This window comes from Thermobia domestica, chromosome 14 (genome assembly GCF_964235325.1).
Source record: "Thermobia domestica chromosome 14, izTheDome1.hap1.1, whole genome shotgun sequence".
NCBI lineage: Eukaryota > Metazoa > Arthropoda > Insecta > Zygentoma > Lepismatidae > Thermobia > Thermobia domestica.
This window is the reverse complement of record NC_137467.1, coordinates 61,741,916-61,766,677: the sequence shown is the minus strand read 5'-3', so window position 1 is coordinate 61,766,677 and position 24,762 is coordinate 61,741,916. Positions and strand designations below refer to the sequence as shown.

Here is a 24,762-nt window from a genome sequence, read left to right as displayed (position 1 = left end):
TAACATACATGTGTAAACTACATATACCGTGTGTCTACACAAGTACTCCCTGATTTAAACTAACTAAACAATGAAAACTTTTTGCAATATCTTTGTAACTAAGATGTCAGAAAGTGTAGTAACTTAAAATATTTTTTTCTTTTTTACAAGTTGTAACATTTACTAATTATTTTGCTAAAGGGAAGTAAATTCATAATGGCGCTATCCAAACAGTAACGCAACTAGTTTGTGTTACAATTCAACACAACGAAGAGTGTTGTGTCTGTTCAACCTGCATTCAGGCACAAATTTGATGTGAACCACCTTCGAACAAGTCAATGTTGAAGTAGTACAAGGATTTCGTCGAAGAAGGGTGCATCTGTGTCAAGCGGAAAGGGCACTCTGGCCGACCAACAGTTCCGTTGCAAGTTGTTGATCGTGTGAGGAAAACCTTTCTCCGGAGCCTCAAAAAGTCCGTGCGCAGAGCGAGTCGAGAACTGCAAATCCCAAAAAGCATGATTAGCAAGGTGTTACGAACTTTCATCCATATAAACTGCAATTGGTGCAGAAGTTAAAACCTGAAGAGCTTCCAAAGCGACAGCAGTTCTGTTCGCATCTTCAGCAGTTACTGGATGTTTGCCGTGTGACAGGTAGGGCACACTTTGAGTGCCTGTAGTGAACATATATCACATGAAACTTTATGAGTTGATATACGTCTACCCTAAAAAATGAACACAATGTTCCCCAAAGTTTTCATTTTGTAACCAAATTAAATGGAGGAATGCTTTTGTGGACACACTGTACTTGTGTAGGTGGGTTCTTCCTGACTTTTCCACATAATTCCCATTGAGTTCAGGCATTTGTCTCGCCGTTATATCAATATTTCGAAACGCTTTGCAAAAAAATCAGGGCTCTGGTTACTTAGCACTCTGCTCACATTTCACTACTCTTTGTCATATGTTCCGAAACGTTCATAGTCCATCGAAAGTGTAATGATGAACAACTATCTAATCCCCTGTTATAATGCGCATTAGTAATGCATTGTCATCTTGCTGGTATCGCATAAAATCTTCAAGACTGCAACCCATTCTCATCTGCCAATTATCTCCATTCAGTTGTCGAGGAACCCTTCGTGCACACACTTTTCGGTATTGCAGTTTCTCGTGAATGATGTAATGAGCTGTTTCAACAGAAATGGAAACAAGTCCCTAGTCCCTACAGAGATCGAAACAAATGATCTAATGGTGTTAGGTTCGAGCAATACGATGGATGAATTGAAACCTTCCGGTCAAGTTTTCTCTATTTCTGACGGATCGTTAAAGATGAATGGGATCTGGCGTTATGAGCATGATATACGACACCCTTTAGGTTGTTCTAGCAGTTCATTTTGAATTGTGAGGTACACTTGTGTTAATAGTACAGATTCGAATCTATTATTCTGCCTGACGAAACAGTTCGTGATGCACGATGCGCTTCCAATCCCACCAAATGCACATCATAACCTTCCTGGGTGTCAGAGTGAGCTTTGCAACAAGCTGTGAAACTTCTCTCTTCAATCATGATTTTCCTCGCACATAGGTGTCATAAGTTATCCACTTTTCATCACTCGCGATCAACCGCTTCAGAAATGACTCGAGTTTAGAAGAGATTCGCAGGTAGAAATTGAATCAAGTAAATATTTTTGAGTTAGATCATGGGGTACCCAAACATCGAGCTTGTTTTTGTAGCCAGCTTTCTTCAAATGGTTTAAGAGTCTTCATCCCGGCGAAATTAAAATACCGCTAATTTTACAGTAATTATGTGATATCTTCAAATAGATAAAAGATAATCGAAATGTGGAACAAGAGCGCCCTAGACAATATTATTTTACATAAGAAACCGTTATCACGACTCACTTACCTGCTTTCGATTTCGAGCCATTTTGAAAATCGGCATTTATTTCTAAACAACTGAAAACGGAAAGCCACTAGGTGACTTGTGATAACGGTACCTCACGCAAAATAATATTGTCTAGGGCGCTCTTGTTCCATATTTCAATTATCTTTTATCTATTTGAAGATATCACATAATTACTGTAAAATTAGCGGTATTTTAATTTCGCCGGGATGAAGACTCTTAACACTGTTTGGCGATGGGTGTTTAGGTCATATTATGACTGTTTACATTCCGATCTTGCTCGACTTTTTGCCAAAATATGATCCATTTTTGATGTGATCGGCCGCCACTGTGAGGAGCACCTTGGAAATCAAAATTTTCAGAACGAACATGACTGAACTAAATGTTGTCTATTGCTTTTGGTAACATATATTTCCCCTAAACAGCACAAATTTCTTCCCGTTCTTGCACATCATTTGCTTCTTTATGGAAATAAAATTGTTAAATATAAAGAATGAGTCAGAAAAAACCTGGCCACTTTCCTCCCTCCATATTTTCTAGTATATAAGATGAACATTGGCAGCACTGTGCATAAGCAAGGGCAGACTGTCGATCTTACTCACGAATAGATTGTCAGTTGTGAAGTGTGCATACTGTGGTAAAGAACGATGAGTCAGTTAGAAAAACGAAAACTAATTGTGAACAAATGCCTCGAAAATCCAGGTATGTCCTTAAATAAATTAAGCAAACTCGTAAAATACCCTCGGTCTACTGTGCAAAATGTAATTAAAAAGTACGCACAAGATTTAACTGTTGAAAGAAAACCTGGCTCAGGTAGAAAACCGGGGACTAGCCAACCGAAGCTGGAGAAAAGGGTTACTGCATTGCTGCGTCAAAATCCTTATTTATCGGAAAGAGCAGTTGCTGGTGTGGTCAAAGCGTCCCAATCTACAGTGCACAGATTTAAGCAAGGAAAAGTTTACGATCTTTCAAAGTCCAAAAGGTACCTAACCGAGACGAAAAGCAAAAAGTGACGGCAAAATCCAGAGCAAGAAAACTCTATGATCAGTACCTTACTCAATATGGATGTTGCATTATGGACGACGAAACCTATTGTGTCGCTCATTTCAGTCAAATTCCCGGAAAGGAGTAGTACGTGGCACTGAAGAGGGGAGATTTGCAGGATAAATTTAAACAACGGAAGGCATCCAAATATCCCAAACAATATTTGATTTGGCAAGCTATTTGTTCATGCGGTAAAAAAAGCAAAGCGTTCATCACAACAGGGACAATTAACGGCGAAATTTATACGAAGGAGTGTTTACAAAAACGCTTGTATCCATTTGTGATGTCATACAGTAACTCTGTTTTCTTTTGGCCAGATCTTGCTACCTCTCACTACTCTAAAGCAGCCACTGATTGTTATAAAGAAAAGGGTATCGTCGCAGTTCGAAGAGAGGCAAATTCACCAAATTGCCCTGAACTTAGGCCAATTGAAAAATATTGGGCCCACATTAAAAGAACATTGAAAACATCAAAAGGGAAGGCGGCTGACTTGAAAACTTTTCGTCGCAAGTGGACTGCAGCTGCCAATCAAATAACAGAAGAAGATGTGCGAACTCTTATGAAGCGGATTAAGAGTAATGTACGAGCATTTTTCCATAATTAGTTCTTTATAATATATTTTGTGTGTTTATTTTTTTAAACTTTATAGTCAACTAAAATATGCAAACGACCTTTCTTCTTCATTTCTTTACCTACTTTTTTGGTCAAAGTTACTGGCCAAGTTTTTTCTGACTCATTCTTTAGTTCAGGTTTGTGTGAAGTTCACCTGTCTTCACATCGGAATACCTTATGTTTGAATATAAGTATTAGAACACCTTTTTGTACATCTTCAAGCTTCAATTGTCAGTTGTCAAGTGAAGTTAGGTCTGAACTGCTGCGACTGTATACCCACCAGAGTAGCCAACCTCAGAGAACAAAATTATCGATTAAAATTATCGTATATTAGAAAAAATACCGTATATTCGTTATGCATGTGATAATTACAGAAACAAACACAATACTACTAATAATAGTAATAATATATTAATAAACTTATCTACAGTTCTTAGTTTCGAACTCCAAATCGGCGTCACTCTCCTCACCATATTGTTTTCAATCCTTATGAACGCTATTCTGAACAACATTTCCATTCCCTTCTAAAAGTAACTGAATTTAAAGAATGGATGCAGGGTTACCATTTGTCAACTCTCAAATCGTTGCTGATTTACTTTAGCGGGAATGACTGTTAAAACCTTCAGTATGTGTATTTTATAATTATTTTATACACATTTTCAATTTATTTGCACATTAATAAACTGCAAGAAAAAACAGTGTCCGTTCTAAAATAATCATATCGCAAGGGCATTGTGGTATATAGCATTAAGGTTTAAATTATCGTATATCATGATAAATTATAATATGGTTGGCAAGCCTGATATATACAGATTTAGTATACTGACTCCTTCTAGTGTGAAAAAGGTTCAATACTTTTTAGACTACCTGATATTAAAGCGTCATATATACTTGGAAAGAGATGTTTGTGAGATATTCTTTGGGACGAAACTGTATAATTATTTACACGTATTGCTCTTAATATTCAAAAGAGAACAGACATTTCCTTGTGCCTTTATATCTCGTGTCCTCAGCGCTCATGTTTACAAATATGTTTGTTGGAGTGAATCAGGATATAAGTAGAAATGGTGTTCAAACGATATTAATAAACATAAGCAAATGACAGGAATTCGATGAAAACTTTTTTTATGTGTATGTGTGTGTATGTGTGTGATCAGAATTCATTCAGTGTTCTCGTTTTGAAAAACCACAACACAATCGTGCGGTATAATAGAAATGATCTTGGGTCGTGTACAATGCGGTGAATACCTGGCCGTAATTTTCTGTTGGGAGTTAAAATGAAAATTTAAATCAGCACCTGGTGGGAGCGACCTATGTTTTTTTTTTTTTTATTCCCGAAAAATAAAATAAGAATAATAAAAAAAATGAACTTATTGAAAGTAAATCTCGCTCACAGCAATGACGTGGTTGTCCGTTGTTGTATTTTTTAAATTCAGATTGACTTTTCAACAAGGAGGCCTCGTGTTCATATCCCCCCATCCTCCCAAACCCCGTGTCTATGAACATTGAATTTTCCCTTTTATACGATACTCAACAATAAACTATGAATAGCGATTTCCTGTCATTTCCGGGTAACTCGCAGGGGGGTATTGTGGACAATACTCTATTGTTCCACCTGGTGCTGCAGGGGCGCATTGTGTGTCATGGAATCCGACAGTTTAACATTGCTACTACAAGCGCATGGTTTCGCAGTTTCAAGCGAGCGGGGTAAGTCCCGGGGAATGTTGAGCATTTGTGTATGTATGTGTGTGTGTGTGTGTGTCAAGCCAATGAAAGATGCAATAGATCGAACTGCAGGGGGCGCGGAAAGGGGAGGGAAAGGGGAGAGGAAATATGTTGACATGGGGGAGGTGTCTTCACGTCAATTAAATGGACTTTAAGGATTGTTTACGATCCAACAAGATGAATGGTGCAATGCGAAATCTTTTCGTAACAAAGCTCAAAATAGAACAGGTAAACAATTAAAAGAACAAAAAAATGACTACACGTAATAAACAGGAAAATTGACTGTAATTGGAATTTGGCTTAGAAGTTTCTCGATAATCAACTATATACGAGGAGCAGTCAAAAACTTCCTGGAATGTTGTACTTTTGCCATTTTTGATGTAATCGCAGCGAATCTTGTGCAGTTCAGTCCTTAGGTTGCCTAGTTATGAATGTGACAAGTGTAAGCAGGTCATAACTAGTGATGGGTAAATTCCCGGGAAGATATTTTTTGGGAATATTCCCTGGTAATATTCCCGGGAAGATTCCCCAAAATGGGAATTTTCCGGGAATTTATGTACAATCACAAATAAAATTACATTCTATTACTATATTATGATTTCAAAGTTAAATTCGTTTCGCATCACAGTATATTATTACTGTTCTTCAAGAAAATAATCTAAAACGTATATTCTGTACGGTATTATGTTATTTTATTAATATTTTATTATATTTAGAGAGTACGCATAAATGTATATTTATTTACGATATGTTCTATGCAAGTAAATATATGTACAAAATAGTATAGTAGTTCCACATACTTTTACACCACTAAACAGTTTAAATTGATATGAAAGTGGATTTTCTAAACTTGACTCTACTACCGATACTAGAAACATATTAAATGTTTAAATGTTATAAACAAATTAGGTTGGTAACTGGCAAAAGACATATGTCACACCATTTTATCAACATTTGCGCATACATATTTATGTTCATAATATTAGCAAGAGACTGACTTATCTTTATAACTTTTCACGTAACATTGCCACACACAACCATTCTTCCTACCTATTTCCCGAAATTTCATGCGTTAATTCACAGGTAAGAGAAGTACGAGCACCTCTTTAGAAATTAAAGTCAGAGACAGAAAACAGACCGACGTCTCTTACTAACGGTGATTCGGGGTGTATTAATAGTACTTCATCTCTATTTCTACATAATTTGTCCATTACTTTATAAACTGGTTGCTTTTCATGGTTTGTAAATTAGTGCTTTACTACTTTTTAGTGCAAATGGAAACGGAACTTTAAAAATCATATTATTAGTTATACAAAGTACAGATGACATATTTTAATTTATTTAAATGTCCAAATTATTTAAAACCAAGAAGTAAATCATAAGAAATGAAAATAAAATAATTAGTCGTACGGTTCTTATAATCTGGAAGATAAAATAAAAAAAATAGAAATAAATTCCTTTCCCGGGAATTTATATGCCAGTAAAAAAAAAAAAACGGGAATATTCCCATTTTCTTATTTTCCTTCCCACCGGGAATAATATCACTGCCCAGCACTAGTCATAACAGTCAGTTTAGGAGTAGTAAAGCTAAACTGAGAAGTATGTAGTGATTAGTTGCTGCAATTGCGCAGTTCGAGCAATGCTCAAACATTAAATTAATGAGCAAATTGGGGAAATCTGCACTGAGAAAAAAATTTATGTGACGTACGTAAAATCGTATGTTACATTTATAAATCCTGTAGTTTTTGGACTTAACGTACAGCAAACGTATAACTGAAAACATATATTTTATAATACTTTCTGTATAAGTGTTCCATCTGAACGTACTTTCCGTATGAAACAATATAGGCGGTCAGGATCTCACATACAAATGGATGTATATATCATATAACTGAGGAAGGTAACATACCTATATTTATGTAATATAAGGAAGACTGTTAGATATCAGACATCCTGGAACGGTATGATGTAACATCTAAGGGCAGTGCCTATGTAGCATTAGGATAACGTATGTTCCGTACTGATTTCTGTACTAAGCAAAAGGATTCCGTATATTTGTACAATATACCACTGTCCGGAGAACAAATTTTCCTCAGTATGCTTCAGATACTTGCTTTGACAGCCTTAAAATCAGTTTACGGTGACAATGCTTTAAGGAAAATAGCATCTGTACCCGTTTTGTCACTGTAGAGGATATCGATACCGACACGACGGCGAACTTTGGAAGATACCAAAAGAGGATTTTTGTCGGTATTTCCAGCAAAGGCAGAAGCGATGGCGGAAACGTGTATGTGTGTGTGTGTGTTCCAAAGGGGCCTTAGGCAACCTAATTACTGCGCTGTACAAGATTCATTGTGACTGCAATACAAAGGGAAAACTACAACAGTCCGGGAACTTGTTGACTACCCTTGCATTAAGTTAGTGCTATGTACAGCAGAAAACAGAGAATAAGGGTTTATTTATTTTTGAAAGTTGAAAGGATTCACCCCAGTGGCTTAGAATAATTTTCTACTTGATAGAAACATTTATTTTAAATCAATTATTCTTAAATCATCATTGTATTATTCATTGTAATTGAGTATTTTGACTATTGGCCGCTTTGGTTCAATGTTAGTGGCTGGTGCCTAATGGCTCTGATGCATGAGGTCCCTTGTGGAATTTGTGGACTTTATGGTGAGCAACCGCCGAGTGCGTAGATTTTCCCAAAGTTCTACTCTTTCCTCGCACTTTCTTCATTACATAATTTCGTACATAACCATTAGAAATTCCTTGTGGGTATTTGGCTAGCATACGACCAGAGTTCAACTTCCGATGGGAACTCATGTGGAATGGATAGCATGTTAAGCTGCAGTCTGTTTCATATAGCCTCGTTGCTGATAGGGACACTAAACTAATTAACAAATTAACCAAAGATTCATTATCATAATTTCCTTTAGAACATAATTGTATGACTTTATTTTTTTAATACTATGATTACTTTTTTCAGAAAAAGCAGTGTTTCTTTAGATTCTTGATTTCTCCTTTTACCATAAGCCGGTTGCAAAAGATAACCATATAACACAACATGGCCACTGATACTATATGAGCAGCGCTGTAACTTAATTTTTTTTTTTTCTGAGAGAAGGGAGCAAGCATTAATACGCGTATTTGGGCCCCCTAGAAAAGTTGTTTTTTTTTCTAATTTTTGGCCCTCTTTTCCATCTTATCTCTTACTCTTTATAAGCCCCCAGAGCCTATGGGTCTTTCTGCAAGGCAACGTCTGCGAGGCCGTTAGTAACACCTTTGGGCCCGTTCCATACATGACAAATTAATTTAGGGGACAATATTGAAAAATCTCAAAGTCATGCGAATAAATATTATTTCTAGAGCCCTTAATACTGCTAGCAGTAGACATTTTTGCTGAAATGGGCCCACGACTCATTTTTGACCTTTTGTGTGCTGTTTTGTTTATGTAATGTAGTGCACCTGCTTGATGGTTCGTTTATAATTTCATATTCGTATCGTACATCGAGTAAGAAAATTTTGTCTTAAAATGGGCCCCCCTCGAAATGGTTGAGAGATTCCCTGGGAGGCAGTTGCCCCCTTGCCCAATCACAAGTTACGGCCCTGTATATGAGGACATTTCAAAACGTTTCCGTCCTAATACTAAATAGATTATAGCATCTTCTATCTTGTATTGAATAACTAGTGTATCTATCAGTTTAAACTCTCTAGCTGCATCACTTCATTGGATGTAGCCTTTCAATCAGATACTGTGCAACTAGCATACTGCATTAACCACTCTTATTAACCACTCTTAGGAGATAATCCAGACTTTTTTCTTTCTTTCTTTTTCTTTTTTCTTTTTCTTTACTGATGGAGTACTTCAAAACACTTTTTCAATATGCTAAACAATGACCACATGTTATTTCTAAAAAAAATGTTCAAATTATGTTGAAGAACATATTTTTTTTACAATTTTACAATGAAATTTTTTAGTTTAGCGTCCCACGGTTATGCCGATTAGGCTAAAGAAGATGGTGATGATGAGAAATGAATGAAAATAGTCCAATGATGAAATTGGGAGGAAACGGGAGAACCACGGAGGAAACCCACGCACACGGTGTTTGTCCACCACAAAGTTCACTTGCGGGAGCTGGGATTGAACCTTGGACCCCATGCACCAGAGGTGAACGCTTTACCACTGAACCACCGCGGACCCTTATTATTATTATTATTATTATTTACAGTATACGTTCTGAAACACTTTCTTAAGGTTGGAGAAGAATTCACCCATTTAAACATCAATTTCAACTCCAAACTTACCTTTCATAGGGAAGTCAAAAATATAACATATTCTATATTGCATTGCCCCTAAGTGGTTCAATCTAAAGCAATTTGTTATTGTCCTGTTGGCAACCCTCAAAGAATTAACCCCGTATTATGACTAACTTAAATTCCAAACTCTTGAAATAGTTTAAATCTCACAGAAAACATATTGTGTTTCATGAATTTTTATATTTTTTTTATAAAAAATTATATTACGAACTTTATCGTGAAATATATTTTTACTACGAGATAAATTGCCTCCTTTTGTTGACTCATTTCAGCTTTAAATATTAATAACTTTAATGTTCCAAAGAAAATATTAAACGAATGAAGCCATATTTAATCAGAATCGAACAATTTTGTGAAAGTTAATGTTGAAAATTGTTTCGATATTTCGTTATGTATACATTCAATCTTTCTAGTTGGAACTTTTTTGTTATCAGAAGATCCAGTATATTTGAATGAAAAATTTTCTTTTATGCCTTATATCTGGAGAATTACATATAGTTTGGCCAAACCCAAACTATCACTTAACTCAGTGTGATGTGTTTAGTCCGTAGAAAATACGAAAACTCGATTTAGGTGTCGTTCAAAAATTTTGTGGTTCCTGATCCAATTGGCCGAAAAGATCCAACAGATTTCAAGCAAAAATTTTCTTGTAGGCCTATGTCCGGAGAACTACCTATAGTGTAGCCAAACTAAAACTAGGACTTAACACAGTATGATGTCCTTATTCCGTAGAAAACACAAAAACTCAATTTTGGGACCGTTCAAAAATTTTGTGTCCCCTTGATCCAAAAACTAGTTATTGGCCAAGATTGCAATATTTGATCCATTTTTGAACCATTTCTATTTTTTATTTAATTTTCGAGTGACGATTGGAACAAAGAAAGTATGGGAATCGAGAAAAGAACTGAATTCGAGATTTAAACAGATTCAAACGTTTCATATCCCCTACATACCGAAAAAGTATTTAGTTTATATCTATCGTCTGGTCGTTCTATATAGGCCGGTAGCCAGCCCAAAAATGTAGGATTGGCCGGTAAAATTTAAGGGGGCGGGGCTCGATCGAACTATGTTATAGTTCTTACCTTCTATTAAACTTTCTTCTTAACTTTCATTAAACTTTCTTCCTACCATTTATTAAACTTTCTTCCTACCTTTTATTAAACTTTCTTCTTACCTTTTATTAAACTTTCTTCTTACCTTTTATTAAATGTTCTTCCTATCTTTTATTAAACTTCCTTCTTACCGTTTTTTAAACTTTCTTTTTACCATTTATTAAACTTTCTTCTTACCTTTTATTAAACTTCCTTCTTACCTTTTATTAAACTATCTTCCTACCTTTTATTAAACTTTCTTCTTAGCTTTTATTAAACTTTCTTCCTACCTTTTATTAAACTTTCTTCTCACCGTGGCAACGTCGTAGATTAACTTTGAACCTTTGACATTGCTCTAAGAATTCATCAGACAGTTACATCGATTGTTATGTTAAAAAAAAGTGATGTAAGTGTCAATGTTTATCAATTTTAACTGCCATCTGGAAAGAATCGATATTCTTTATTTGGAACTTTGGTACAGTCGAAATCCAGATTGTTGTTGTTGTTGTTGTTGTTGTTGGAAGGTGTCCAATACCACAAGGCACTACATCCATATAGTATTGTACCGTTGTTATTCCACATCCCACTGAAGATTGCCACCAAGTATATATATGCTGAGAACAAAATATAGAACAAGATTGTCGTTATAAGGAAGAGTATAGATCAAGGGTACATTCAAATTTTTATGCTACATCAATCAGTTCTCTGCTGAAAAAGTATAGTTTTATTTAAAAAGCGTGCAAATACTCTCCGAATTATGTGCTTTATTTATATAGGGTCTGGACCAGGCGTATCCCTTGTGGGTGTGCCCCTAATTTCGCCAGCGTCTCCAGAACTGCTCTATAGTCAATGAGCACCATTTCAGTAATACCACACAGATATGTGCAAAAATTTGCAACATGAGATGGATTTTACCTCCTTATGCTTGATAGATGTCAACCACATGCAGTAGGATCACTTCCTAATGAAGAAAGGCACATAGCAATATACATTAACACTGAAATAGTTTTCCAAGTGTTATCATGGTACAGATAGACGGATAGATAGGCAGAGAGACAGATACATAAATTCCAATCGAGTGGAATGGAAGAAAGTTCGCAACGCTCACTTCAATTAATTTTATATGTCCGTAATATTATTTCAACAAGGGTGCCGTTCTGTTTGAAATCAATTATAATAAGTGATTTTGGAATTAACTTTTGATGTTTATTGTTGACGCGAGCGATACTAAATGTATTCTGTCGGTATTTTTAACCCTAAGCTATAAGAAGAAAAATTGTAATATAAAACTCATTATAGCCTATTTTTCTAAAACTGTTTTAAATACATTCTCTGAAAATATCCAAAATTGGAGAGAATGCACTCCCTCATTATGGACTCATTTCAATTCCAAGCAATTGAGTCAATTAGAAATCATCAAAAACCATTACACCATATCCGATAAAACTTACTTTCATTTCACGAAAGTTGTTGTAGTTCATTCTTCTAAATCCTGGGGAGGTTAGGTGAGCCCTTACATGTGACTTACTTGAACTCCAACGAGTGAGGATTAAATGAAACTATAAACAAACACATACATGTGCATATTATATAAAAATGGAATAATTTTTAAGAAAGTTATCATACAATATATTTATTTAAGCGCAGGCTAGGGAATAAGTTCACTCTCTCGTTCTCAATTGATTTTAAATCACAGTAATGGAAATGATTGTCAAGTCTTAAAAAAAATGTCACCTAAGTTCACTCTTTCATTCTAGATTGATTTTAAATCAAAATAGTGAAGAAGATTGTCAAGTCTAAAAAATGTCGCCTAAGATCACTGTTTCATTCTCAATAAATTTTAAATCAAAGTAGTGAAGATGATTGTCAATAAGCCTAAAAATGTCTCCTAAGTTTACTCTCTCGCTCTCAATTGATTTAAATCAAAGTAGTGAAGTTGATTGTCAATAACTCTAAAAATGTCGCCTAAGATCAGTCTCTCGTTCTTGATTGCTTTTAAATCAAAGTAGTGAAGATGATTGTCAACAAACCAAAAAATGTCTCTTAAGTTCACTCTCTCTTTCTCGATTGATTTTACATCAAAGTAGTGAAGATGATTGTCAATAAGCCTAAATATCCTAAGTTCACTCTCGTTCTCGATTGATTTTAAATCAAAGTTGTGAAGATGATTGTCAAGCCTAAAAATGTCGCCTAAGTTTACTGTCTCGTTCTCGATTGATTTGAATCAAAGTAGTGAAGATGATTGTCAAGCCTTAAAAATGTCGCCTGAGTTCCGTCTCTCGTTCTGGATTGATTTTAAATCAAAGTAGTAAATATGATTACCAAGTAACAATATTACACGAAAACATAATATGCTTATGAATGATATCGTTGACAATACTTTTTAAAGCGAGGAAGTTTTCTATTTCATATTAAGGAGCGAATTTCACCATATGTACTTTGATTTTGGTCTCAAGCACTGTGGATAACGGAAAAAAGGGTAAGAAAATATTCATGAGATTGTATCAAAACTGAATGAATTTTACAAAAACTATCGGTAATTCTAAATAAAAAAAATCAGGGGAGGATAAACCCACAATTTTACTGATTTTAATTCTATGAAGACTGAATGATTGGGATGCCTCAAAGAAATGTACGATATGTTATATTAAGATTGAACAATTTTTCACAAAAATTATCGTGGGACAATTTTTAAAATTAGGGTTGGGTATATTCACCCTAAAAGACTCATAAAATGCTTCGTGTGGGTATTGTACTGTACGGAACAGAAACATGGACATTACGCAAAAATGATGAAAAATGACTAGAAGCTTTCAAAATACGAGTGTGGAGAAGAATGGAAAAAAGCAGCTGGGTCGAGTGGAAAACAAATGAAAGGTGTTAGAAGTGCTGGAGACATGCTATGGGGTATGGTAGCAGGTAATGGAGAAAATGGCTAAGGAGAGTACAATTGATGGACGTTATTAAAACAGAAAAATCGTACGTGAAGACGAAAAGGTTAGTGGAAGATCGTGCAGCACGAAAGCTTCTCAGTTACGATAAGTAACATGTCAACAATGGCAGAATACATATGATGATGATGATATTTACCTTTTTATTCTTGATAGATTTAACCCCAAGTCTTTGGAGATTATCACAATGGCCTTAAGGAATTATAACTAATTAACTGTATGGTGTATGGAGGTTTAATGTCGCGTTCGCGAAAGCTCTCCATTTATTTTTGTCCTTAGACGAAAAGAAACTTCATATATACTAAATTTTGCCATAATTAAACAATTTTTACTTCGTTTATATTGGACGTACTAGAGGATACGGTGGCAGGAAAGATAGGGAGGGGAAGAAAGAGACTACAATTAATGGACGATATCAAAACAGAAAAATGGTACGTGAAGACGAAGAGATTAGCGGAAGACCGTGGGGTATGGAAGCTTTTCAGCTGCAGCAAATGACCTGCCTATAATGGCAAGAATACCTATGATGATGATATATTGGAAAATTATGTTGCATGCATATATTCGAACTTACAACATGAGGTAGATTTGACCACGGATACATGACGGATTGCATCCTCAAACAACAGAATTATTTCTTTGAGTCGAAGAAAAGATATCAAGTTTCATTAAAATTGGATAAAGTTTCATGAGAGTTATCGTCCAACATACAGATGGACACAAGAATGCCGATCGAATGGAAAAGATAGAACCTTGGCTACTCTTGCTTCCATAAATTCTCAACTCTTCCATCATATTTATTTTTATCCTCTGCAAACAGAACACAAGTTATCATCAGTTTAACAAGGTTATATGTAGGCATCTCCTCATTTCCATATTCATGTTAGCTAATAACTTAGTCTTGAGAGCAACAAGAGGCTAATTTGTAAACAGATGAGGGCTTATCTTTGCTTGTTTCAAGTTTTAACATTAAGTTCAAACGTTTCTATTTTTAGAAAAAACGATCCTCGGTAGTAAACATACTGTTTTTGCACTCAGTTTACAAAATACGCTATAAACATTCTTTGCGTTTAGAGAATAATAACTGGGAAGCATTTTTACCATAAACTTTTATCTCCTCAGGTTGAAACGCAATTGTTTAATAAGTTCGTTGCAAGAAAAAGGCAATATGGAGAAACGACCAAGAATAAGAAGAAAACAAATTCGTCGAAGGTTACGTTTAACGTTAATTAGTAAAAAGGTATCTAAACAACTGGCATTGTGGTATGAAATGCTTTCATTAAAAGAAGAAAGAAAGAAAGCAAGAAATACACTTCAAAAAAAGTGAGTTTGTTTTAAGATTGTGAAGCAATGACTTCCAAATTCTGCGAATTCGATACTGAAACCGGAAGCAGTAGACCTATAATATCAGCTTGCGATTGAATGATGGAATCAGCGGTGGACTCTTCAGAAGCAGAATGTCTATCAGAAACAATATCGCAAGGGCGAATTTCCTGACTACCAAAGTAATATCTATATATCTATCTATCTATCTATATATGTATGTATGTATGTATGTATGTATGTATGTAAAGAGAGAGAGAGAGAGAGATCCAAATAACTTTTTCTACTGAATACTGTTTAGTATCTACACATAAGACCTATTTTATGGCAATGTTGGTTTGAAATAAACATCCTGTATTTTGAAAACAAAGTACAAAAATATTTTAAAAATTACGAAATTATGATCAGGGAGACATGGTTCAACCCTAAAAGCAAACTAAATATTTTAATGGTAATGCCATCAATGCTTGTCATTTAAAGGGTATGGTAAAAAAAATAAAATAAAATAAAAAGTAAAAAGTGTCAAAAATGGACACCTGCCCATAGTGAACTAAGCTACCGATATGTTTCTGTAGTTTTTCAGTCATCAGAATAACTTTGGTTTTAAATTCGGTAAAAACTGAAGAAGGGAATTTAACTTCTTCTTCCCTCCGTAAATATGTTCTATGATAGCGTTTGTAATAAGTATTCGATTTTGATAGAACATAGTTTAAATAATGTAGGTTCTTCCACAATCTCTACTAGTTGAGGTTAAAATCATTCAATAAGAGGAGGTGCGTTAACATTCCTTCCGATTTATATATGTTGGTAATTGGTTAATGGTGGATGAAAATATAATAATAAAGAAATACTTGCGCTTGCTTCTAAAATACACAGTACCACTAGTTTTAGTATTTAGAAATAACTTTTATTTTTTTTTTAATTGAAGTAGCATCAATTTTATGTATAACGTTAATTTACTTCTTAAAACTATCAACAGACGTTTAACTAGGTTTAACCCTTTAATTGGCAAGCATTGATAGCCTTACATTTAAAATATTTAGTTTGCTTTTATGGTTGAACCATTACCTTCCTGGTCATAATTTCGTAATGTTTAAAGTATTTTTGTACTTTGGTTACAAAATACAAGGTGTTCATTTCAAACCAACATTACCATAAAATAGGTCTTATGTGTAGCTACTGAGCAAATTGCCCTATTGTGGTCAAATATCATAAGAATACTCTCAGTAATTAGCAACAGTTTCATTGAAATATTTACCTACAAAGCAAGAAATCACAAATAAAAAATAAAAAACTCACGGAACGTAGGAGATAAAGCTTCTGCAATACTAAATTTGACTGTCCCCTGTTGACGAAGATTCGAAGTATCTAAAGAAGCGACACGCAAATCATGTATATGAATATTGTATGAAAGCAATAATGCCAATTAAATTATCACTGAAGTTATATTTCCTGCGGATAACGCAATAGAATGCAATGTTGCTTGAGAGCAACAGTCCCAAATAAAGGATTAAATAAAGGATCCGTAAAATCCTGTTATTGAAATCACCATTTATTTCACGGAAGTACAAATCGATGAACTGTGAAAAAAAACAAGGTGAAACAATTGCCAATTTATTTGTTTATTTATGATTAGTATTTAATTACTTTTTATTTATTACTTACTATTTCTAACACTTCAAAAAATTTTCTTAATATTTAACGATATTCTTGAAAAATTAGAAAAAATAAGGACGACTATTTGAAACAAACCTTATTCAGAAACGAAAACAACATTAAAATGAACAAATAAACTATGTTCAAACTTAATTTTTATTACAAAAAATTACGTAAATTAAAAAAAAGAACAATATGTCTAAAAGAAATTTCTATCTTTCTGGCTCTAATTAAAGTTTAAGAAACTTGAATATATTAGAAATGTTTCCATATATGAAACACACGATAATATTTATTAGATACGGTGCAGTTTCTAAGCCTATGATTGGGTATTGGTTGAGTTAATTTCACAAATTAAACACAAATAAGACTTATAGACTACATCCGTATTCTCCATAGAAATGTTGTGTTTATATACCACATTCGTTCTCAACGAAACAATCATATATATGTTCATATACTACACTCGTTCTCAAAGAAACTCATATGTATGTTCATAAACCACATACGTTTTCAACGAAATTCTCATTTGTGTTTATATACCACATTTGTTAGACTATTAACAGTCATCATATATGTGTTGATATACCACACTAATTCTCGTCGAAACTAGCATATTTATGTTTATATGCCACACCCATCTCTAAAGTGTAAATTTGACAAACTACTGCCTATTGTTATATTTTAGATACGAGCAATTGAACTTGAGTCGGATCAACTCCCCTTCAAGCACCATAAAGTAAACTAAACTCTTGAAAAGTCATTGAATATGTATATAGTATTAAGGAATTGTTTTTGACAATACTTTTCTCGCAGTTTCTTATGCACTATATCTTATCTTTCAGGTCCTAGGTTTTGGGGACTGATAAACCCTGAATGGAGCCTATGCAACAAGGGCCGCCGACAATCCCCTATAAACATAGACCCTACTAAGTTATTATTCGATCCTCTCCTACGACACATACATGTCGATAAACACAAGGTAAGTTTATTTCTTTACGAACATTTACTTATCTCATATTAACTTTGTAGGATAGCATACTACTTCAATAAAGTGTGTAACTCTTTCAAGTTGTGTAGCCTCGAGAGTCTTAAAATGCAAAGTTTTTCATAACATGCATTCTTTTGTTTATAATTTCCTTGCGTGCTTTAGGAAAGCATAAAAGCACTGAAAGTAATTTTTTGTTGGTATCATTTCTCCACTAAAGGCAAATCACTCCAATCGTTTTCACAGTATCTCATAGATGTCCTTACGTATAAGGAAGCTTACTTCATCGGTGAAGACGCTACGCGATGTACTGTATCTTATTTTTATAAATAATTTTACAGAAGATGAAATTAAAATGTCTTCTTTAACGTTATGTCGTACTATTCCCTTCAAGAAACACCATTTTCTGAATGTTCATATCTTCGTCGTTAATACAAGGAATTCAGGAATGAAATTTTTAATGGCTCATAGAAAATGAATTGTGATCATAAACTGAAAAATCATGTGATTGAAATACGCATCTTCGTAACCTTCACCGACGATTTGATATATCGTTACAGAATAAGATTTTCTCAACCAACACGGATTAACAGGAGTTCTTACCATCTATTACATATATTCTATGTCTCCGTTGCTACAACTAGGGCAGTAGCGCATATTTTAGGCTACCGGAAATAGCTCTACAACGTTATAAAATATTATTATAGCTTGTATAAACTAATTTACATTAATAAAAAATGAAATGAAATCTTTGAGTTTTACGTCCCACGATTATGCCGGTTAAGCTAAAGGAGACGGTGATGATGAGTAATGAATAAAATGGTGGAATGAAGAAAGTGGGAGGAAACGGGAGAACCTCGATAAAACCCACGCACACGGTGTTTGTCCACCACAAAGTTCACTTGGCGAAGGCTGGGATCGAACCCGGGACCCCAAGCACCAGAGGTGAACGCTCTACCACTGAGCCACTGCGGCCCCTTTATATTAATAAGTTAACAGTTTTTGAAACTTCTTTTAATAGTACAAAATCCTCTAAATTTTACGCAAACGTGAATACGTACTAAAATATCACTGCACGTAGTCCCCTTTATTCCGTCGTAACAGTGTATTATTAAAAGTGACTGCTTGGCTGGCTGAACGGCAGGTCTAGTTGCCTCTGAGCTCATCAGTTTCCATGGGTGTGGATAAAAATATTCTTCCTTTCTCTTCGGAAGTGATATGAATGATAGAGTGTGACCGATTTGGAACCATCAAGCAACCGATTGGGAATTCATCATTATCGTGTCCCTTAGAATCAGTGTATAATCATGGAATGTTAAACTAAATAATAATAATAATAATAATAATAATTCGAATAATAATGAATTATCAAGGGTAATGGTAGCCCAAGCCGTCAAACCAATATACGCCACTGTAATAGAAAGAATGTATAGTAGAAAATTCGAAAGTTTGTCCCGTTATCCAACTTCCTCAAAGGCGGAATGGTGCGGTGGGGCACTGCGTATACTCTGAGGGTTAATCTTGCATGATCAAGTGCAACACATACAACTACACTTGATTAAATTTTTGATCGTGATTCGAAGTCCACGTTAATTGTAGCTCTGTCTTTCATAGCCTCGGCCCCAGAATCGTAAAAGCATATCCACGTTTCATTACTAGTTACCAGTTACTCCAGAACTCGTACTCACTCCTCTGTAAAATGTTCCAAAACAACTACTGAAACGTATACACACGTTTCTTCTTTTCTTCTCTTGTTTACAGTTTTGGGATTCGCATTGCTGCATTTTTTTCATACCCAGGTCATTTTGGACAATAGCGCCAACTTTCCAGCGTGATATGCTCAAATATGTAGTAATATTTTTGGTTGCTTTTCGGTGGTCATGTCACGGATGGCTTTTACAATTTTGGGGCACAAAGACAGAAATAGGTCTTTCATTTTAATAAATCTTCTCGGGTTATCTGCCAGGTGAAGGCATTGGCATCCGACTTTTCGAATATAGACGTCGCATTCATCTTAAGGGTTTGTAAAGCATTCATCATTATAATCCTTGAAGATGAATACGATATCTGAATTCGAAACGTCAGATGTCAATGTCTTCACCTGGCAGATAGTCCGAGAAGACTTACTAAAACCACGTCGCCAGGAAAAACTCAATTCTTTTTTCGGGCCTTTCATTGTTTCTTTTTGACTTTCAATACTTTAATAGTAGTATTAAGTTTGGTAACTCATCTGTTTGATTATTGAATTTGAAGGGCCATTATCACTCAAAATATGTGATTTTTTCCCCCTGAATCTGCTTCGCACTTTTCTTTCGCAAGGAACAGGAAAATTATTATGATTCTGTGCTCTTCTTCATTGAATTTTTCTTTGCTGCCATTTCCACTTTGATCTAAAGGAAACGAGAAGTCAAAAACCATAGTAAGTTGGTTTTCTTACCGTTAAGCGTAAAAGAAGTGACAAGTCTGCCACAAAAAATTCAGTTTCGTAGCTCAATTCCTTTAAAGTAAAGTTTCTGTATTTATCAGCATCTCTCACGATGTAGCAAAATATCAATTGCTAGTAAATGTTGCTTTTCACGCAATTCTAACTCAACTGGATGAGGCATTTCGAAGAATGAGAAGTCATCATTTTGACTTTCTTTAAATACTGTGATGCGATGTCTTAAAATCATGTTCTGTTTGAGATTCGTCGTGACGAATCGTTTACTTTTTTTAAAATTTATTTTCAGTAACTGAAAGACAAGTTTCATTTACTACTGGTGTAAGTGAAAAAAAAAACTTAACAGAAAACAAAAGCTGCAATATAAGTGCCAGCGAGTCTGACGAATACTTTTTCTGCACGAGGCCAACCAAACCAAAAAAAAAAAAAAAAAAAAAAAAACATAAAAGTATTTTTTCCCGCTCTTTTCCTCCTTTTGCAAAGAAGACTTTTAGGGCGGAAGTTGGTTGTTTCGTGACCAAAGAAGTTACAGAAGCGTTTCCGACTTGAAGCCCCTTTTTACAAGGGTTCCAGCTAATACCACATTCCCTCAACTTTCTCTGTTTTAACACACACACACAGACATATAACAGTATATAGCTTACATGCACGCAAACGCTAGCAGCCACGCAATCTGTTCAAGGAACAAACTAGGTGTTGTCACAATAACACTCCAACAGTCAGTTCTAATGCGTTGAACACTGGTTAAAAGCAGGTTTTGATTTATTCTAACAAGAACGAAGAGTTCTACACAGGAGAAAGTCAGTATATCAATTATAAATTTTCACATCGGTAAATTGTGTATACTTAATTGAACTAATGATTTGTGAAATAGTCATCGTCATCATCACCACCAAGTATCCTATCACTGCCGAATCCCTTATAGCAATTTTTCAAATTTTCTTTCATTATTTTAAATCCGTTTGTATATACAACGTTATGACATAATACATAAACTAGCAAAAGTGCCTGATCAAGAGAATAAAGTTCAACTAGTATAAAACCAGCAAATGGAGTGTTATACAAGTTTCTCCCTTTCTCCTTTTCCGTTTAGAAGAAAACTGTTCATAAATGCTGATACTTTTAATTAAGAATGTATACACCGAATTTTGCATCTCCACTTACGCAAATCCTCACATTGGACACTTTCTGAATAAATAATGGAATATTTTAATGTTGTAGAAATTTTCTCTTTTTCTCCATCCTTACAAGTGGAAGTTTTGAAACGCTGAAACACATTTCCCTTTTGTTTTATTTACGATTTTTATATATGGAATTTTATACCTCCAATTTAAGCGAATCCTTGCATATTCTGCATTTTATGAATATAAAATATAAAATCAAAATATTATAGAAATCCCCCCCTTTATAAGTGAAATTTTTGAAAATGCTGAAACATATATTCTGTTGTTTTTAATGAAAGCCTTAGGTCTCCAATATAATCTCCCCAACTTGAAGATTTTGTAAGATTTTCTATTCGTTTCAAGAAATTTTAATATGCCTTACCTTTTCCTTAGAATATATATTCTGGTAGTACCAATCTTAAATTTTATTTCAAATCAAATCTCATTTTCATTTTAGTAAATGAAACATAGGGAAATACGGAACTAAGTTCACTTGTAAATAATTGTATGTAAAAAAAAATAAAATAAATCACGGTGTAAATTCTGTTATACAATCATGTCTGTGAATTTGTCTTATGTGCTTGTGACAGCTTTACTTACATAATTACGAAAAGCTGGCGCAGCCATACTTCTTTCTTTCTAAATTCCGAAATTTGTTCTAAAACTTCTAGAATTCAGACTCAAAATACTTTTATTACTGCACGTGGCTTTACGTCACGTCCACGAGCTTTTAGACTATCAACCTCAGCAAAGATCTTGATACAAAATATTAGGTATTTTTTTTTAATTTGTGGCAGTTTAGAACATCTCAAAAGATAAGCAACTTAAAAATCTATGCCCATTGTCATCATGGACATAGCCTAAGTTCTGTAATTTTCATTTATCTAACTTCAATTTAAAACAATACTCATCCTAAGTATAACGCCGCCAAAAGTAGGATATTTGGCATAATAGTTGCAGAACTAGTAAATAAAAATACTAGTCATCAGTACTTCGTTCCCAGAATAAGAACCTGCCGCCAATCAAAACTATAACAAGATCAAAGTTAAAATAACAATCAAAAGCGTAAAACTAAGCATTCATTAGCATCAAGATCAATCAGGTATGTGTCAAAAGAATCTGTTTGTGCTAGGATTTCTAAGTGCACAAGATAATTCATGAACAAACACATGAATTCATATTCAAAATTAAAAATTTATCAAAACTTTTTTAAAATTAATTTATAAAATTCCATTATTGTACCTCTCACAAAACACCCCAAAATAAACTCCAAAACACCCCCAAATTAAAAATAATTTCATTTATAATATGGTGGAGACTTGGTCTTGTAGCTTACGTCCTCTGTTATGTATAAAATCCTTTTATTATCTCTTGCTTTCATGACTAAAAGAAAATTCTGTCCAACTTTCATGTTAGTGCTGTATATGTAGTATTGTGTACTGGATGTTGAAGAGCGACATTTTTCTTTTTAATGTGTAGGTGAATAAAGAATGGATAAGAATTGCGTTTAATAGTGCCATCAGACTACCGGTTAGCGTTTTGCTTTGCGATTGGGAAACTTGGTGATTCAAAATCGGTGACCCAAGTGAGTTTTTTTCTTAGTTATATCAGGCAAATGCTGGAATTGTGCCTTTAAATATAGCTCTTGGTCGATTTCCTTCCACTTTCTCTCCCACGTTTGTTGATTTTTATTAGTTATTGATTATTCCAGTGTAAAACGAACATTACAAACTGCATCCGGAAGTTTCTTCGTTAAGTAAATACCACATTTTTGTTTTTCTGGCTCTATTACTTCCTACCACACTTTCTACTCTATCTTGAATAAGACAATTTCTTGTCAGATAGTTGCCTGTCCATTTTCATATACCGGTATGTCCTTCCTTTCAACTATCTTCAGTATTGTTCTTCTTTTTCAAACTTATGCTAATACCTCCTCGTTATACTCTTTCTGAACCCACGGAAGTCTCTAAATTCTTTACCTTTCTCACCTTAGGAGTCACATTTAGCTAAACCTCTTTTATCTGCAGTCTTCAGAAAGAGATTCATAAAATGTTTCGTGTGGCGTATTGTACTGTATGGGGCAGAAACATGGACATTACGGGAAAATGATGAAAAAGTAAATGAAATCTTTGAGTTTTACGTTCCATGGTTATGCCGGTTAGGCTAAAGGAGACGGTAATGATGAAAAAGACTGGAAGCTTCGAACTATGGGTGTAAAAGAGAACGGAGAGAATTAGATGAGTCGAGCGGAAAACGAATGAGAAGGTGTTAGAAATGGTGAGGAGAAAAGAACAATTTTAGATATTATTAAGAAGTGGAAGATAAACTGGTTGGGACATTGCCTAAGAAGAAATTGTATTATGAGGAACTTACTAGAGGGTATGATGGCAAGAAAGAGAAAGAGTGGCGAAAGAGACTACAATTAACCCTCGTAGCACCAAAGCCGGGTGCACATGCACCCCAACTTCAATTTTTTTATGTATTGTTCCCGTATTTTTCCGTGTAGATATTTATACATTCAATGCATTTGTTTGTTAATTTCAAACGTAATTATAGAGAAAAGCACAGTGTTACATAAGTATTAAAATATTTCCATATGGTTTGCACCTAAATCCCTCCTTGAGGCTTAACGTAACTCGCTAGCCTTTGTGATAAGAAAGTTAATGGACGATATCAAAACATAAAAATCGTACGTGAAGACGAAGAAGTTAGCGGAAGACCTTGGAGCATGGAAACTTTTCAGTTGCGGCAAGTGACCTACCAATAACGGCAGAATACTTATGATGGTGATGATGATAGTGCAAGGATAACATTTGTATGAAATCTTGTTAACGTCAAATATATATTCAAGTTCTCCTTTCATCTCAGGTGTGTGTTTAGTAAAACGCTACACTTTACGTTTATTATCTACAATTTTAAGTTTAATGTAGAACATTTGTATAACATTTCAAGTTCCTATACCCAACACTTTCATAAATCTGATGAATAAAGAAATCTTTATCAAGGTCCCTTTTTCCTTCACATTAGAGGAATTATTTCGCAAATTCCAATTTATCGACAGTTTTCACTGTATGTTTAAGGAGGCCAACATTTTAAGTCTTAGAGTCCTATTAAGTTTCTGTGATCTGATGATAAGCGAATCAGTGATTGCTTGAATAAGTTTATTGTTTTCTAATATTTTCTTTTACACTATCTTCCTGATAGCCTACAAAGAAAATTTAGACTGGAGTAATTATCCGTGCAAATACACATTTATTATTATTCTTTTGGCACACAAAATGAACACTTTTGTCATTTTTGTTCTGGAGAGGAGACATATGTAAACAGACTACGGCGCTGCTCACAACATTATAACATACTTTTGAAAGGATTTAGCATATCCATAAATTATGAGTAACGTATTCGGAAGCTGAGGCTGTGGATTCAATTTACATTAAGTCTCTCCCACCAGTCTTATCATATACATAAATTATGAGTAACGTATTCGGAAGCTGAGGCTGTGGATTAATTTACATTAAGTCTCTCCCACCAGTCTTAAAATATACATAAATTATGAGTAACGTATTCGGAAGCTGAG

General features: G+C 34.5%; 1 protein-coding gene across 1 annotated transcript in view; it reads left to right on the top strand.

Moving 5' to 3' along the window:
- CARPA (Carbonic anhydrase-related protein A) overlaps positions 1-24,762 on the top strand; it is a 799,359-nt gene that overhangs the window by 321,869 nt on the left and 452,728 nt on the right. Inside the window, exon 3 of the mRNA XM_081737978.1 lies at positions 17,440-17,576. Coding sequence (XP_081594104.1) covers positions 17,440-17,576 — 137 coding nt within the window. The remainder of the gene's footprint in view (positions 1-17,439; positions 17,577-24,762) is intronic.